General features: G+C 31.0%; 2 protein-coding genes across 2 annotated transcripts; both read right to left on the minus strand.

Moving 5' to 3' along the window:
• Positions 1–387: 387 nt before the first annotated feature.
• Positions 388–3,704, minus strand: LOC108323354 (protein indeterminate-domain 11). The gene is made up of 3 exons (XM_017555782.2): positions 2,513–3,704; positions 1,972–2,368; positions 388–1,536 (listed from the first exon to the last, which is right to left on the minus strand). Exons 1-3 carry the CDS (start codon positions 2,721–2,723, stop codon positions 561–563), a joined length of 1,584 nt encoding a protein of 527 aa, XP_017411271.1. The 5' UTR covers positions 2,724–3,704; the 3' UTR covers positions 388–560.
• Positions 3,705–13,337: 9,633 nt separating this feature from the next.
• LOC108323315 (putative hydrolase C777.06c) lies at positions 13,338–17,805 on the minus strand. Its single transcript, XM_017555731.2, has 12 exons — positions 17,620–17,805; positions 17,282–17,415; positions 17,056–17,168; positions 16,456–16,497; positions 15,895–15,950; positions 15,692–15,768; positions 14,602–14,721; positions 14,358–14,434; positions 14,199–14,262; positions 14,033–14,083; positions 13,905–13,953; positions 13,338–13,685 (listed from the first exon to the last, which is right to left on the minus strand). Exons 1-12 carry the CDS (start codon positions 17,738–17,740, stop codon positions 13,567–13,569), a joined length of 1,023 nt encoding a protein of 340 aa, XP_017411220.1. The 5' UTR covers positions 17,741–17,805; the 3' UTR covers positions 13,338–13,566.
• Positions 17,806–19,409: the final 1,604 nt, after the last annotated feature.

Here is a 19,409-nt window from a genome sequence, read left to right on the forward strand (position 1 = left end):
ATGTATTTTAGTGAAATTAAACTATTAATACCATAGTATATAAATAACTGTATTTTCTGCGTCCTAAAGTTAGAAGATTTAAAAATGAAAATATATAGAAAATTATTAATTACACAGTTTAATTAAAAATATAAGAATATTAATTCTATAAAATGGCAAATTTCATTTTTAAAATGTTCTTAATTAATAATGTTGGAAGTTTTATGTTGCGATAAACTAATTTCAGAAACCTATTTTTTAAAAATCGGAGATCTAGTTATTTTTAAAAAAAATCAAATTAGAATTATCATATCCGTTTACTATCTAGTTTTCTTTTATTTATATATATATATATATATATATATATATATATATATATAGACACACACACACACAATAAAATTCAGCTATGCAAATAATGAACGCAATATTGCGAATAGAAAACAATAGATAAGAAATGAAAACAAGTTCATTCCCTTTGGGAAGATCGAAAATATCTTAAACAAAAGTGAAAGTGATTAAAAAGGAGAAAATTATTTATATAGATGATGAAAGGAGGAAGAAAATCCACATGTAGCTAGCTAACCTTGCCATGGCTTTTGAGATTGATTTTGCTGATCATGAATGCAGTTTCCAATGCCAGCAATGGTGAGAATATCATTATGAGAGAGTGGCCTGAGACCCAAGAAATCTCTGGTCAACCCTTCATTTCCTGCTGCACCACTTGCTTTTGAGAAGGTATCATGCAGATACAAGCTATCGTCATCTAGTTTTTTTGAACTCTGAATGCCACCAAATGCATCCTCAAAAGGGGTTCCTTGGAAGGCAGAGGGAGAAGAGAAAGAGCGTATAACATCATGGAGAAGGGATGGAGCAGAAGACACAGCAGCAGCAGCAGCAGCTTTATTCCCCAAAGGTGATGATGATGATGATGATAGCAAGCCATGGCTAAACACTGTAGGAGTGTTAGTCGTAACAGTGGTTGGTGCTGTTGAAGTGGTGGTGGTGTTGTCTTGATCACGTGAGGACAAGTTCAAGCCAAAGTGAGCAGTGGCAGAATCTGCTGAAGAAGTCATGTGAACCTGATGGTGGGCCCTTGCCATGGCTGGTGAGGAACCACTTCTGCTCATGGTTGCACCCATCTGAGCTGCTTTCTGCAGCAATGCTGTGGCTGACATGTGTGGGGAAGGGTTAGGGACTGTTTGGTAGGCAGCAAGAGTGGGACCAAGACTAGGGTTAGGGTTTTCTTGGTGTGGAGAGGGAGAGAACATTATGGATGGGGATGAGGAGAGATTATCAACTGTTGTTGGTGGGCCCAGCCAAGGGGGCATTTCTGGCCTAAGATTGAAACTTTGCTGCTCTTTTTTCAATGAGAAAGCATGGAGATTTTGAGGGTTGAATTGGGTTTGAAGGGTCATGTTGTGGTGGTGGTGCTGATGAGAGGAAGAAGGCTGTTGTGGGGGAAGAAGTTGGTTGTTGCCTGTGCCAGTGATTGCTCTTGCACTCTCTTCTGCTAATGCATCACAGAAAGCTCTGTGGGTTATGAAACTGTCCCTCCTGGAAGTCATAACCAAACAAAATTACACTAAACTGTTATGACAGTGTAGAATTATTGACTTTCTCACTCTCTCTCTCTCTCTCTTACTTTTCAACACTTTTTAAAACTCTTGTGAAAGTGTACTTAACCACATTAAAAAAAATTCCAAACTAGGAATTTACACTCTCTCTTGGAGGGATTATGATTTATGAGAGACTGCCATATCAATGTAATGAATTTAATGCATATCATGTTGCAAGAAAGGATAAGGAATGTGTGAAAGTGTATATATTATTAATGGAATTGGAATAGCAATTAAAAATTGGTGTGTGAATTCATCACAGTCAACCTAGGATTGAAAAATCCCATCCTCTTTAAATGAAAGATGTTTCTTGAGTGTGGTGCCTTAACTAAACTGGACTTATAATTCACATGAATGGATGTAGGTTAGTTACCTTGAGAAGAGGGTTCCACAGTCACATCTGTACTCCCTTGTGCCACAGGTCTTGGAATGGGCTTTCCAATCTGATTGAACTGCATATTTCTTGGAGCACTTGTCACATTTCCACTTCTTCTCACCGTGCTTTCTGCAGAAGTGCTTCTTGATCCCAGTCAGGTCCCCAAGAGCCCTTGACGGGTCATGATGCACACAATTTGCCTCTGGACACACATACACCTTCTTCCTCACCTCTTTGCTTGTTCTCTGCTTCAGCTTCCACGGCAAATTGTGCCCTCTTCTGTGAAGTTGCAGGTTCTGGTCTCTTTGAAATCCTTTGTTGCAGATCTCACAAATGAACCTATTTGTGGCCAGAAGACTCTTGGGGGACAAGGCTATAACTTCAGCATCAGGGTCTGAAAATAGACACATTAAAATTCATATAATTAAACTAAACAACACAAAAACATGACATACATATATATGTATGAATCAACCAAAGCCATAAGAATAAATGAGGTTCAGTTTAGACTTTGAATAGGGAAAGAAAGGAAACAAACCTGGGTTACCAGGGAGGTTTCTCTTTTTCTTTGGTGGCTGAGTCTGAGATGGTGGTGGAGCCAAGTATTGTTGAGGGTAACTGGTTCCAATTTCAGTTCTGTTGCCTGAGGAAGCACTGGCTTCACCAGATGCAGAAGTCAAATTTGACATGTTCTCCTCCACTACTGGCTGCTGCTGATGTTGGTTGAACACAAAACCCTTCATCTCCATATATACTTGCAAATTTTAGCAACCTATAAGGCTGAGCTATAGGCCATAGATCTTGATTTTTCAAATGCTGCGAAGCTTTCTGGGATCTAAGGACAAATCTTACCCGAAATAGAAAAGGAAGAAAAAAGAAAAAGCTAGACCACAGTCCACACAGCTTAGACTGGAAAGGAAAGAGAAGGAAGAAAACACAAGAAATATGAAAAAGCAAAGAACTAGTATATGAGTCTCTAGCAAAGAACTAAACAAAAAGAGGAAGAAAGTTGAGAGACAGTGGTCTCTCTATATAAGCACTGTTAGAAAACTTGTTACTAGTTTGGCACTGAGCCAAGAGACAAAGTTTTGTTTTTATGAAAGAGCAGAAGAAACAAGTTGTGAGGTGAAGCAGATGGTGGTGTAGCCGCAATCCGTATTTTTCTCCTTCATGGTTTTGAAAACCATGCTTCATATTATGATAACATTACCGAGGAAAATATATATATAATCCACACACAAATGTGAACAAAACTATAAACCCTGTTGTTTAAGAGTATAATCTTGTTATCTCAGAGATATAGAGAGAGAGAGAGAGATAAGTGTGGATGAGAAGAGATTCTGAGTATATGTACTCTCAACCAGTCCAAAACCACAAACCCAAGAACCTTACGGCTAACTCTGACGTTGAGCTTTCTGTCTTTTCTTCTGTTTTTTCTCTCTCTCTTACAACCCCAGAAAAATCACTTCAATATTTGAAAAAAAAGTTGAGATTTTTTTGGTTAAAAGCTTTTGTTCAAGCACATCCTTCTTGCTTGCCTTTCCCTTCTCTTGCAAAGTAAGCAGAAAAAAGGGGGCAAAAAAAGCAACCACAGAAAGAGAGTATCATTTGCATACACAGATAGATAGAGTTTGTGTGTGAGAGAGAGAATAGAGAGAGAGAATCTGAAATTCTTTTATTTAACTAACATCATGGCTGATAGACTCTTGTAGTTCTTGGCTTTCTACGTTTTACAGCGACATGATTGATCCATTGATTAAATTGTAAGAAGCATGGCTAAAAGGTTTGTTTTTTATAAACTGGGTATTTAATTCAAAGTTCTTTTCATCATCCTTCGTTTCACTATCATTGCAACTATTGACTATAAAAAAAGGCTGAATATTCTGACAAGTTTTGCATGGTTGTTTATATTAAACGAAAGGAAATATTGAAGAAAGAGATGTTGTTAGGTTGTGGAATATGGATCTAGGAAGAAAGGTAAACAAAGCTAGGTGCCTCCCTAGCTAGCTAACACACTCAAAAAAATCACACATCTTTCTCTCTCCATCTTTCACATTCCCATTGTATCTTTTTCAGCCACAATTTTTGTCCACCCGGTCATTTTCACTTCGTATTAGTCATTATCAGTATGGAAAATTTAATGATGCCTCAAATTATGATGTGGGATAATCAATTTCATCAACACCATCAACTTGGAGCCTCCCGTGAGGATTAACATTCCCTCTTTCACAACTCTAAAGTTAACTCTTTTTTTTTTAAGTTGCATAAAGTTATTAACTTAAATTTATCAAACCATCTCGTAAAGTTAAAATACAATTTTAAGTTTAACTCAATCCCACAATATCGGCATGTAAGATAAAGTTTACATCTATTCATATATTATAAATTGGTCTTATTTCTAGTGGATGTGAGACTTCCAACACACCTCTCACGCCGAGACATATATATCTCGAACGTGAGACTATACATTAATGGATGGTCTGATAATGGCTCGATAACGAGTGGAACAACATGTCCAACAAACATCGCTAGGATAGACTCTAATCTATAAATTTGATTCAGATAAGTTTTGTGGTGTTTTGATATTTTTTGAAAAAATCAATTTTAACTCTACTTCAATTTTATAAAAATGTAAGTCTTAGATGAATTTTATATTATTTTGATGTTATATTATGAAATAAATAATAAATATAGTTTAATTTTATTAAGCTATAAATTTTATTAGGGTAGACTTCATATTATTTTAATATTTAAAAAAAAAGTGAATTTTTAGTCTAAACATTAAGTTGTGTTAGGAATAATCTAAATATAAATCTAAGTTACGCAAAATGTCAAAATTAAACACCAAACAAAATAAAAGACTCATAAATCAATACTTTTATTTGAATTAAACTAAAGTTATACATATATAATTTTTTTCTAATGAACTATCTCAAAAATAAATTCATCAAATCCTAAATATTACTTGGACAGACTTTATATTGCTTTGATATCATTTAAAAAACAAATTTAAGTTTAATTTAATTTTATAAAACTAATTTGTAATATAAAATTTATATCCATTTATATATTAAAAATTTATTTTATTTCTATTTGATATGAATTTTTTAATATAATAAAATCATATCAATAATACCAAGGAATTATTGTCTACAAGACACTTAAATGAGTTTTATTAAAAAAGAAACTAAGGTGACTTTTTATATCATGTTGTTTATGAGTTTGTGGTAAACTTTGAAAGTTATGTTATGAAACTTATGATTGCAATTTTTGAATTATTTCAATATGTGAGAATAATGTCACAGTGGTAAAGATTAACACAAGAATCTTAAAGATATATATATATATATATATATATATATATATATATATATATATATATATAGTACTTGCAAAACTACATTGTTTTCTGTTTGTCCAGCTTTTGGAAGGGATGTGTTCCCTACACCTTGAATTGGGTTCAAAATTTGGCAATAGAAAATCATTTTAATTTTGTCTTTGTCTTGTTTTATTCTTCAATCATTAATTTTTTGAAAAGGGATCCTTCATGACCCAACTCATACTTAACAGTAACCTACTCTTTTCAATTTTCTTAAGGGTTAGATTTTCTAAAATTTTATTATTTGTGAAGTTTAAGATTATAATAATGTTTTTTTTATCAATTATACCGTGTTTTTTAATTTTTAAATGGTTTGCATGCATAAAAAGATAAAGGGTTCAACAGTAAACTACATAGCTATATTTATTAAAACCAAAAAAAAAATCTGTCTTTTTCCTTTTGTAGAATAACCTTTATAAAAATAAACAGAAAGAATAACATTTACTCATGAGAAATTTTGACTTTGAGAATGCAGACAATGGTACATTTGTTACTATGCCTGAGAGAATTTGACATGAGAGAACATTTTAATGATGTCTTAATTCACTTTTAAATTTATGATGAATTTAAATATTTTTAATTAAATTCTTATTAAAAAATTTGTTTTACTGAGTATTTAAAATTGTACTTTTTTTAATTAATTTTTATCATTTTATTTTGTTCAACTCGAATGATATAACTGTTATTTTAATTCCTTAATGGTTTACATATTTTCACATAGAAAATTAGAGAATAATTTAATTAAACTTTAAGATTTTCAGTTCCCAATACAAATTTGTGTTTTATTTTGATTCCTTAATGGTTTATAAGCGTTCAAAGTTTTTATATCTCAATTAAATTGAAGTGATTATTTAATTTTACAAAGACAATGTGAACTTAAAAAAAATAAAGTTCCGAACTCTATTTATCTTTATTAAACGTCATTATTTTCCATTTTATTTTTGTTTTAGTATTTAATATTATAATATGAAATGATGTTGTTTTTTATAAAGATAATTAGGGTTTGAGAACTTCATTTTCTTATTGTTCAAATTTTTGGTTTTATTTGAAGCTATTAAATTAATCACGTCATCCCAATTATCCATATGAAAAATAAAAAATTTTTACTACTGAAAGATTTTAATATAGATTCAATTAAAAATACTCAAATTTATAAGTAATCTGAAATTTAATTAAGCGTGAGTTTAAGTTTCACATTGGATAGAAATGAAAAAGTAAAGTATTATATAAAGATGAAATACTCATTAACTAATTACTTTAAAGTTTTAGGAAAAGAGTGATTTCAATCCCTTATATGTGGTTTGGCTCAGATGTCATTAGTGTTTGTGTCTTTCCAGTGAATCTCCTCCTTGATAGATTCAACAGTGGTATCCGCTTCAGACGAGTTAGAGGACTCATTAACCCATTAATAAACACAACAAACACAAATCATCAAAGTACAATAAAAAAAAGAAGTTACTCAAAAATTTAAATGAAACAATAAATTACTAAGTAGATATAGAAATATAAAATGGATGAAAGTGAATATAAATATTTTATTTTTGTCATTCTTATTTTCCACTTTTAGAGAATGAGTATGTAATGTTTTGTTGTCGTTTATTTTTACATTTGAATTTTATATACGTAACTCTCAAACTATTGTGTTGAAGCTTCACTTGTCCACTAAATAAATTTTACTTTAATCTTCTTCCATTTGATTAGTATATATAATGTGATTAGTCATTGATGGAAATCTAAATTTTGACATTTAATGGATTTGACACACACACAAGATATACAAGAACGAGTTTAAACTAGATAAAATAATGAAAATAAGATTAATTAATTTATTAATAATAATGACTTTGTTTTTTAATGATGCAAGTTGATGTCACCCTTCTTTTTTCACATTTGTGATTTTTCTCCCATTGTTAGCAAAGAAAAAAACATACCATAAAAAGAAAATGTTTAATTAATTGGCACTTGATTTTCAACTTTTTAACAGTAAACTTTTTACTTGTGTAGGTTGATATGATATGATTTGATAACCATATTAATTAGTTATGATGCCTCACATTGACAAATATGCCTCTAACTTTACTTCCTTAACTTTCATGCTCAACGACATTCTTCCCAATTCTAATGTCATAAATACCATTTTTCAATATTACATTTCACACATTATTTCTTTTAAAGATTAATATATTTTCATATCATTTTATCTAAAACAAATTATCTTAATTATAAAAAAATTCAGTCCAAATATCATAATCAATTCTCACTTTTATAATATATGATGTTTTTAATTATAAAATTAAATATATTTGTAGTTTTTAAATTTAAAATTAGAATTCATTTTTATCTAAATTTTGATACATTTTAATCATAAACTTTAATTCAATGGATATAGTTATTTTTATTCAATAATATTAATTTCTTTAGACTTTGTTAAAAAATATTTATATTAACATTTAAGTTGAAACGAGTAAATAATTTAAACATTATCTTTAAAAGCTTTGACACAGTTTAATTAAAAAAATTATTTATTTATGTTTAAAATTTAGAAACTGAATTATATACAAATTTAGGATAAAAGCAAATTATAATTTTACGTCAAAAGTTTAAATATTAAAAACATATTTAATCATTAATTATATTATTTATTGTTATTTTTATTTTAACAGCACATGTGAGTTTAAGTTTTTATTGAATAAAATTAGATATAGAGAAAGTAATTTATATAAAAAAAGTGTTTTAAAAAATAATTTATATATATAATTGGTTTTTAAAGATGAGATAGATGGGTGAGAATTCTTTTTCAAGGGTTTTTAGAAATAATATTTATTGGAAAAACAGACGACACCGATAAAACTTAAACCTAATTTAAGAATTAGCGTTATTTTAATTCAAAATTTATTTTTAAATATATATATATATATATATATATATATATATATATATATATATATAATTTTAATATTTCTTCATAATTTATGAAACAATACAGTAATTTATATATCGAAACAATATTAATTTATGCTTAAGGAGTGTAGTCAATCACGTACAAGTCACAGTCGTGCAAACGCATACCATAAGGACACTGAAACTAATTAAATTATTTTTTATTTTATCAAAATACCTGTCTATTTTCTAATCTTACGGAAATATTTCTTAATTTATACAATATTATTATTATTATTATTATTATAGAGAATCGTTTTTCTTTTTCAGTTAATAGATATATTTTTCTGAACAGTTAATGTTATGTTATTATATAAATCAAGAGATATCAGAATTATATTAAAAGAAGAAGTATATATTCAATAAAACTCCGTTAAATTTCAAATGATGTGAATATAATTTATATTAATAGATATCGTTATTTATGTCAATAATGTGATGGTGACTTCAAATAATTATTAATTGTGCTAAGTGGTTGGTGGGCAAAAAAGTTGCCTTTGAAAGCACGCTTTAATTTTGATATTTTGGATGAAGTTTGATGTTGCTTTTATATGTAATCAAATTAAATTATTGCTATATTCATATAAGATACTAATCAACAATTTCATTTATATTTTACCAAAAACCAATCCTTAATATATATATATATATATATATATATATATATATATATATATATATATATATATATATATATATAAACAGAAGCATATTCTCATAGAATATATGGTTAATAATTGTTACATTACCAATGAAAAATTATTAATTATAAAATTTTTGGTTAAATATATTTTTTAACTTTTAATTATTTTAAGAGTTATATTTTATATTTAAATTAAATTATATATCTATTATACTTTATGAAAATAATGAATAATATAAAATACTATTTCTAATAAATGACTTGTAAAACATTTTTCATAAACAAAATGTTATGATAATTTATCCTTTACTAAAAATGATTTTTTTTACATAACTTTCATGAAATATAATAACAAAAATAGATGCATAGTTTGATTTATGAATGAAATTCAATTTTTTAAAATAATTTAAAAGAGCAAACATATTAAATCCTGAAACTTTTAATATAATAAAAAATACTCATCTAGTATTCACTTATAAAATTTGATATTTTTCTTGCAGATCACACTATTTTCTTAATACAATTAAGAACAGAAAAACCTCTAACATTTGACTAATTCAAAAGAATGCAACAAATTCAGGGTATCATTTTATTTTTCTATTAAGAAGACTTTGGTAAAGATCACGATTTTTTTGTTATTAAAAAAAGTTATTTTTTCTCTCTATCCATTGTTATTAACTATTGTTGACTCGTGAAGATTAATTTGGAATATAATATGAAAAGTAGATATTTATTTTATATACTAAATATGTTTTTTTTCTCTTACTTTTTAATAAAATTTGAAATTAGTTTTTTTCAAAATTTTGAATCAGTCTTTAGAATTTTATGAATTTAGTTATTTTAACTAAATTTTATTAAATTTGTTTAATATTTTAAACATGTTTTTCAATTAATATTAAAATAAAAATGTATTAAATAATATAAAAAATTTAAATATTATTATAAAATATATTTGAAATATCAAATAAATCCAAAAAAATAGTTAAAAATATTAAATCTATGCGTATCTAGTTGAAAAATTAGATTAGATAAATTTTTTTGAAGAAAAACTAATTTTAATTTTTATTAAAAATTAAAAGACTAAAAATATAGTGAATGGATAACTTTTTAAAGGTATTGATTATTGATAAAAAAAAAAAGTAATTAATGATGTATGAGATATTGGGAAAATGATTGAAGAAGGTTAATGATTGTGGGTTAAAGAAATTGTAGGGTGGGATGACGTAAGAAGAGACAAACCATGCCCAACTTTCCAAATGTATTTTTCTCAAAATCCATCGTTTCTCTCGCAATAATGACTCTTAAGTCCACTTTTTATTTATTTATTTATTTAACTCTTAATAAAATTTTATATTAGAAACCAAATGTCGGTTGAGATGTGGTGAAGTTTTTGTCTAATCCTAATAAGAAAAATGAGTTTTGCATATATATAATCCAATGCAAATTCGTTTGCCAAAAGTTTGATATGAGAGAAAAATAAATTATAAATAAGTAAACAAGAGAATTGTAAGACGTATTATAAATATTTGAAAAAAAAATATAAGTATAAATAAGGTTTTAAGTAGATCTTCATGTTGTTTTTTTAGTTTTAGTGAGTTTTGTAATACCATTATAAGCTAATATTTGTTAGAAATTTAAATATAAATTAAAAGTTTCGTATTGAATAAAATCAGAAAATATAGAAAAAAATAAAACTTATAAATATCAAACATGTTGAAAATAGTGTCAGATTTTTTATATATAAGAAAAGATAAGACTAATAAACAGTGAGTATATTGAAAGTGGTGTTAGATTTTTTATATTGACAATTCATATTTTAGAGTTGTTTGCATATAGATGGTTTATTTAAATATATGCTTTTGACTAAAATAAAGAGTATTGAAAAAAAGTAGTAATTGAACTATAACTTTATACTACACCAAGTTTGAGTTAATAATAATTTAGTAATATATTAGTTATTATTTGTAAAATGTTAAGGTGTTTAGTCTTACACGAGTTTAACGACATGATATGATATCATTTATGATTAAAATTTAGTTTGTATCACAATTACATTTTTTTAATGAGAAAAATACTTTGTCAACTCTTTGTTTGGTGAACATTATCTTAGAACATGATGTCCTTTGAGGAATAGGTGAAAAGATGCAATCATTCGATGCTTTAGGCACAACCTTTCAATGGAAATGTTTGTATATAATTTGGTTTCATTATAAGTAAAACTATCATTCAAAATGTTTAGCTCCCTCTTCTTTCACCTTATCCTTTATTAACTATAATGTTCTAATTTAGATATCTTTTGAGATTGGATTTATGTTTCTTTAAGAGTATTTTCATGTTTGTTTGTTTTTTCTTGACCATTTTAAAATATTTATTGTTTTTAAGTTATAATATCTCGTTAGTGTTGTTTTGATAGATATTATATCTTAATTCAAAAGAGGTGAATTGGTTTGAAAATAGTTTTTAATGTCTTTTAAAAAAATGTATAGGTTTGAGACTGTTTTCAAAAGATTTTTAACCTTCAAAGCAATAAACAAGAATAAAGCAAGAATATAACATAAGATTTATTCGGGTTCAACTCTAAATGAGTTTACATCTAGTCATTCTCCAACAACCTAAGTTGGAGAGAACTCACTAACTTTGACATAATCACACAATACAAGATATATTCAATGCACTCTCACTCTCTCAAATGCAACAAAATCACAAACCTAAAGAAGTGACTATAGACACTCTTTAGGAGTCTTGCCTACACAACTAAGACTAAACTAATACAAAGAATACATAAAGAAAATAGAACCTGATGCACCACAAGTGCAGATTTTACAAAAAAAAGATAATGCAAATCCTTGGTTGATCTTTTTTTCAACCATGGATTCTTAGAAACCTTGAATTTTTCCAATCAATGGTGGGTGCCTCCAAGATTGCTCCAAGACAACTCAAAACCCTGTTCTTGTTTCAATTTGATCAGTTTTCATAATGTTTTTTGTTCCGGTAGATAAATTAAAACACATATATATAACATAGACACAAAAGCAGCATTTTTAATTGATTATGTTTTATACATAATCAATTAAGGTTTACATACTGTTTTAATTGATTAGGCGCTTCTTTTAATTGATTAAAACAAATAACAAATTATTTGGTGTTTCAAACCATTTTAATGATTACGTTATTTTCTTAAACAATTAAAATTTATACATCGATTAGCTAGTTTGCTTAATCGATTAAAACAATGAGAAAATTCCAAATTCATAAAAAATATTTCTTTAATTCAGATTAACCATTCTAAACATCAGCAAAAACTATTTTACATATAATCTAACCTATTGTCTCAACCTATTATTCTAAAAAAAACCTTAATTATCATTGTTAAAAAATAACATAGAAAAATCATCTATTTTCATCATAAGAAAACACACCACATGGTTGAAAATCTTGAAAGGCTCCCCTTTCAACATAAAGTTGAAAAATTATTGTCATACACATGCTTGACGTACTTTCTTCTTGTCTCTTGTTCTTTTGATATAAATTATTTGTAATTGTCTTATTAATCTTCTAAAACCTTATATGCCTTCTAAATGGAAACTTCGATTATCATTTTCAGACGATAACGTTATCAATCTTAAAATCAGGCTTCTCTTATTATAATTTATAAGTTTATAGTTCATCAAAAGCATCTTCGAGATATATATATTTATTTATTCATTTATTTATTTACTTATTTTGAAGATATAGACTCTCAGGGTTGGCGATGTAATTTTAGATACACACACAGTAGACTAAACAAACCATTTGAAATACTTTGAAAAACAAAATTTACTTTAAAAAAAAAGAGGAAATAAAAAAAATTCATGATTGAGAAAAAAAAAACTTTAAAATCGTATTCAAACACTCCACCTAACATGACAACCCTGTCGTATTGTTTTGCATAGATCTACTTTATCATATGTTATTCCAAAACTATGCAAAATGCATCGTCCACTCATGAAACTGCAGGTATTACGTGATCCATTTTGCAACCAATAAAAAGGAAAAGTACTTGCTTTTCTGATCCTAACACTAATCTTTTATTGAATCAGTGCGTAGAAAACATAGTGGACCATAGTCCCAACATCTATTTCTTTTATGTTTTTTCTTTCATATTGACTCATCATGAATTGCCAAGTGGGAATGTATAGGCCACAAATATACAAAATATCATAACAATAAGTTCCAATTGCGTTTATGAATACTGGAAATGTTGGATTGTCAATGTCAAAGTAGTGGTTTCAACCTTGTGAGAGTTTCAGTCTTCATATCTGCTAAATTCAAACACCAATCTTCTGGTTCAAACAGAGTTTCTATATATGTATTCTAGAAACTAAATCGATTAATTCTTTACATATAATGACCAAATAATAATTCACTACACAATAAAATATTTCATTGTAAGGGGAAAAAATCCTGTTACATTATGGTATAAGTGTTGCTTGTCGCTAATAGAGACAAGGAAATAAGAATGACAAGTGGATGGGAAGAAGGTGGAATAGTTGCAGTAGCATGCAGAATGTGTGAACTTGTAAAATCATTTAAATGTATTGTTTAATAACTTCTCTTTCGGGAAAAAAATAATTATTGAGGTTGTATAAATCTAGAGTCTGACTGGTATACGAAGTCCATCATAGCTCAGTTGTGCATCAAGACCCTCAGACTCCAATAAGCTCGCAAGGTAGTCATTCACTTTTTCATGATCCACCAGATGCATCATACCTTCAAATAACCAATAAGGAGACATCGAAAACTATTTCTCTTAAACATTTTACATTGATGATATATTACTAACTGCCTCAGATTTTTTTATTTACTAATTTCGAACTTCTTAAGGGGTTCTTTCAGGCTTCCTAAATGCATGATTAATGAACCATCGTAGATTAAGGCAAGAAAGTAGTGCAAGCATTATGATAACTGGAGGACTTAAGCTAAACTTACCAGTAAAAAGTGTTCTTTTGGGTTGAATTTTTCGCACTTCCTCCAACGCCTGAAATGGAAGATCAGAATAAATCTCCTTCCTAAGAGAAAAGTTTAAGCAAATGTAAAGCTGATTATTAGTTTATTACCCTTGGAAGTCCAAAATGTGTGGAAGTAGAACGATCAGGTCTTAATCCATCCTGTGGAATCAAACACTATGTGAGTGAGGGAGAAATCATACATGCACTCACAGTTATTTCATGTAAGTATAAAGAAAAGCTGTGGAAAGATAAAAAGGATGGGAGGGTATATCACCAGGATTAGAATTTCACAGTCCTTTAGAAGTGGGTAAGTTTCTTCAGGAATTTCACTAACATCACTGCAAATTTAGAGACAAGATCAGCCCACATAAATAGATGAAAAGGCTGAACTGAATCATATGCAAGTACTTTTCTACTTAAGTAGAAACATTACCTAATGTAACAGATATTACCAAAACGAAAACCAAGGGACCTATAATTCTGGCCGTGCCAAACTGGTAATGGGGTAATCTGAAGTACAATAATAGAAGGAAAAAAAGAATAGAGCCAAGCCCCATCCACAAGAAGGAACACGCTAGAAATTAATTGATTGAGCAATAAGTGAGAAAAAAAGTTGAAAAGGGACAAAGTACGAGAACACCCCACTTGAAGATGTTAGGACTAATAATGGTACTGACCTTCAGTCCGTGTACAAAAAATGATTCTTCCGATATGATTTTGAATTGCAACTCTGAGACTTTGGCACCAGGTAAGATAACACTAGTATCTACTAAATAATAATGGGTCTTTGTCATCACCTGCACTTTTCAGTAGCGATTGCAAGAATAAGTTCACTATAAAAACATATCCCACCAGTTGCTCATTGAAGTAGAAAAAGGTGAATGATTCAGAGGATCATTGAAAATGAAAAGCACAAGCTTTCACTGCATTTCCCCTTCACTATAGGGTAGTGCTACAAGTGCTATTAAGAGGAACTCCGATCCGCAGCTCAGAAGAAATTAAATATCCAATCAGATGACAAGTAAACCCTATGATCTAGCCTGGAAGATAAAAATAAAAATATTTGAAAATGAAGAAAATTTCCCTAAAACATCTTTATTTTTCAGCTAACAGAAATCTACATAATGACAATTGTCTTAAAAAGTGTAGATTATGGGAACAATCATGAATATATGCAGGATGAGCTCTTTCTCTTCTCTCTTAGACATGATTTCAGAAGCTAGTATAGTGAAAAAATTGTTCCATCATGCAAATTAGAAAAGACTGAGCCTCTGGAGATATTGGACAGGATATTCTGGTACAAAATTTCCAGGTCCTCAGCCCATATCGGAAGAGGAAGATTTGATTTCTTCAGATGGCAATTATTATTAACTTTCAGTCGGCTAGTTTCGGTAGGTATAGTTAAATCCACCTTTTAACCCTACTCAAATTTTAACTACAGCTAGTGATAAATATTTTCTAACTTAAAATGAATTTCTGTGGAGTAAATGTTAAAGCGGATGCAGAGATTCATTAGCATTAAGTAGATATATATAAAATATACTTCAATAACATCAGTTGTGGATACTTTGGCAATCCCAGAGAAAGAATGAACATCAATATGCACAAATTCAAGATTTCTTACAGTATGCATTAATTTCTTAAAAAGGATACATAGATATGCAGGTCTTTCAAACAGAAAGAAAATTTACAGCGTACACATACAGATAACAAGCAGTAAGTAAAATTAATAACTTGGATTTAGAAGGAAAGCACATGGAAGAGGACCTCAAAGTCTCGTTTGGTTACATATATTGGAATATGAGGCTGAACATTGTTTGTCCAATCTCTGAGATCATCAAGACCTGGGTAGAAGAAAGAAGCAGAGTTTGTTTATATTACCAATTACATTTCTTATTACTTTAGCCAAGCATGTACATGTCGTATTGATATTAATTATCCAAAGAATATTATTAAAGATCATGTCAGACCTCCAATTGCGTCAGCATGTGAATGAGTAATAATGACAGCATCTATTGTTCTTATCCTGCAGATATACAGGTTACAGAGATATAAAACCAAGGCAGAAAAATACAAGAAAACATGTAGAACGCCATCTACTACTTAAATTTTAGGGTCAATAATCAAGATTCCTCAATAAAAAAGCATGTCAAACAAGAAATGTCACAGACGTACAAGTCTTCTAAGATTATTTTCTCTTAAATAGTTTAGCATTAAAAACTCATTCCAGATATTTGACAAGTCCAATTCATTTTGCATGGGTATTGATGCTTGCAAAATCTTACACCGGTACACTCCTTACGGACTTCTATGCAAACCATAGGATAACCTTAAACAATTTCGTCAACAGTCCAAAATTGTGTATATACCACACATAGTTTATGCAAGTTTCGTTTTCTAATTTGCATGTCCTTTCACTACCATTGTTATTAATGTTGCATCATATTTTTCCTAAAAAGAAAGCAAAAAATAAAATACATAAACAGAAAACCCATCACATGTAACAACGTTAATAACAGGTAAAAACTAACCCATAAGCAGGAAACCACCGGAGAGCACTGTGATAGAAAAATCTGCAACAAGTAAGTTAATTGTTATCAGCACCCAAATGAAGCACATAATCTAATCATGTCCAGGTTTTCCTTGAAAGTGAACTCAAATTATGTAAATCCCATCTTACAATAATAAAAATCTACAACATATTCATGGTTCAGACATCACATTATCCTAACACAGCATATATCATCCCATGACGGGGCAACGCAGACTTAGAATCCAGTCCACATATACAAGTCTATCTTTGAGAGAAACAAGAAAATACTCGCTGACACCCACAATCATGACATTGTTAATGGATCAATGTTGGGCTTCAGTATACAAATACAATACCAATTATACAAACATTGTATCAAAGGAAAGCTAAAATTGCCAAGTATTAATTTTTCCATGTTCCAGCAGATTTTTTCAAGCTCAAAAAAGAAAAGAAAGTACAATAAGGGGCCAACCTAGAACCACCATGAGATCGCAGATATAGACTAACATTCAAAATGAAAGTAAGATAAATCCCGTCCTCCTAACTCCTAATCCAACACAATTGCAGTGCACATCACATAGGACAATTAAAAACATACTTTCCAGCATCTATAAGAATATTCTGTGTTCCTGAAGAATTGGGGTGACGAATGAGAATGCTTGTGTTAAGTCTCCTATTCTTATTTCCCGGTTGGGCAGCTTTTGAACACACCTGTAAAAAACATCATACCAAAACCAATAAACCCCAATGATCCAATTCCATAGCATCATATCATATTCATAATCAATTATAAAAACATGGTCTGGTTGAATAATGACAAGTACCTCACATTTAATTAAAGGGTTAGTCAAGCAACTAACACGAGGAACCCCTTCACTGGTTCCAGTCCCCAAAAAAATAACTTCTGCTTGTCTTTGATCACCACCTAGTTCCACTCCGCCGTCTCCCTTAGAAGCCGCTGCAGCAACATGAACTCACAAGTCAACACTATCTGCAAGTAACAGCTTAGTGATGCATAAATCAACAGATTATTGATTTCATCTTTTCAGAAAAAGAAAAAAAATGTGTGAATTTCAACATAGAAAAGGGTTCCAATAGAAAAAATAGGTTAAAGTGAGCAGGCATTGTGCGAAAAAGAATATAGTGGAAACTGAATGGCTACAGGAGTGGAGAGAAGAGAAGGCGGCGACGGAAGAGGGACGAGGGCGCCATGAATATGGAGAGCGACGAGGAGCGAAAGCGAGGAATGGAGAAGGAAAAAGACGAATGGACGCAAGCACCATTGATTGATCGATTCAATGTCTGTGCAGTGTTTGTCTGTGTCAGTCACACGAACAATTACACACGTGTGTTGTGTTAGGCTAATTTTACAACTACCATTTTCATTGGCTAGTAAAAATAAAATAATATTACTTAAAAAAAAAGTTTTCCCTAAATCCTATGTCTCAATTATAAACCTTTTATCATGTAAATAAATTTATCTACGGAATTCAACCGAATCGAATCGAACCCAATTAAATTCAATCGAACCCAACTAAACTCAACCGAATCGAACTCAATCCAACCCAATCTAATCGAATCCAACCGACCTAAATCGAACCGAACCGAACTCAACCCAACCGAACCGAACCCAATCCAACCCAACCGAACCCAATCCAACCCAACCCAACCCAACCGAACTAAATCGAACCCAATCAAACCATATCCAACCGAACCCAACTGAACCGAACCGAACCGAACCCAATCGAATTCAACTGAACCGAACCGAACCCAACTCAACCCAATCCAACCCAACCCAAACCCAACCGAAACTGAAACCGAAACGAAACCACCATTAACCCAACCCATCCTTAACCCAACCCACCCTTAACCAAACCCACCCTAACCCAACCCCACCCTACCCCAGCCCAACCCCACCACCAACTAGAACCTTAACCCCACCCCAAACCCGAACCCCAAACCCTAAACCCCAACCCAACACAACCCCTACCTCAACCCCAACCCAGCCCCAACACCAACCCAACCCCATCCCCAACCTCACCCTAACCTCAACCCCCAACCTCACCCTCACCCCGACCCCGACCCCAACCCCCCAACCCTAACCTAACTCAACCCGATCAAACCAAACACAACCCAACTTAACCCCAACCCCAACCCCAACCCCAAACCCACCCCCACCTAACCCATCCCAACCCCACCCCAACCCCAGCCCTACGTCCACCCCCACCTCTACCCCACCAACACCAACCCCAACCCCAACCCAACCCAACTCTAACCCAACTCTCACTCCAACCTCAACCAATCCAACCCAACTCAACTCAACTCAACCTAACCCAACCAAACCCTAACCCCAACCCCACCTCCACCCCTACCACAAACCTCAACCAACAAAGCCGACCCAAACCAAGTCGAGGCAAGCCAAGCTTACTTGAACTGAACTGAAAGAAACCTCAACGAGTCAAATCGAGTTAAGTGGAGTCGTGCTGAGAAGAGTCAAGCAAAACCAAGTTGAACCAAGCCGAACCAAACCAAACCGAATTAAGACGAGATGAGTCAAGTCGTCTCAATCTAATTCGATCCAAATCGAACCGAACTAAACAATACCGAACTCAACCCAACTAAATCGAACCAAACCAAGGTAAACTAAGTGAACCAAATCGAATCAACTGAATCGAACTGAGCCTAGCCGAGCTGAGCCAAAATGAACCAAACCAAATCTAGCCGAGCCAATTCGAACCGAATCGCATCGAGACTAGTCAAGTCGAGCTGGACTGCACCAAGACTAGCCAAGCTAAGCCGATTCGATTCAAGCCATGTCGATCCAAGTCGAGCTGAACCATCCTGAGCCGAAACAAACCGATTGAAGGCAAGTCGAACCAAACTAAACTGAGCCCAGCCGAAACAAACCGAACTAAACCAAGCCAATTATAATAAATGTTACATAATTTTATA

This window comes from Vigna angularis, chromosome 9, assembly GCF_016808095.1.
Source record: "Vigna angularis cultivar LongXiaoDou No.4 chromosome 9, ASM1680809v1, whole genome shotgun sequence".
NCBI lineage: Eukaryota > Viridiplantae > Streptophyta > Magnoliopsida > Fabales > Fabaceae > Vigna > Vigna angularis.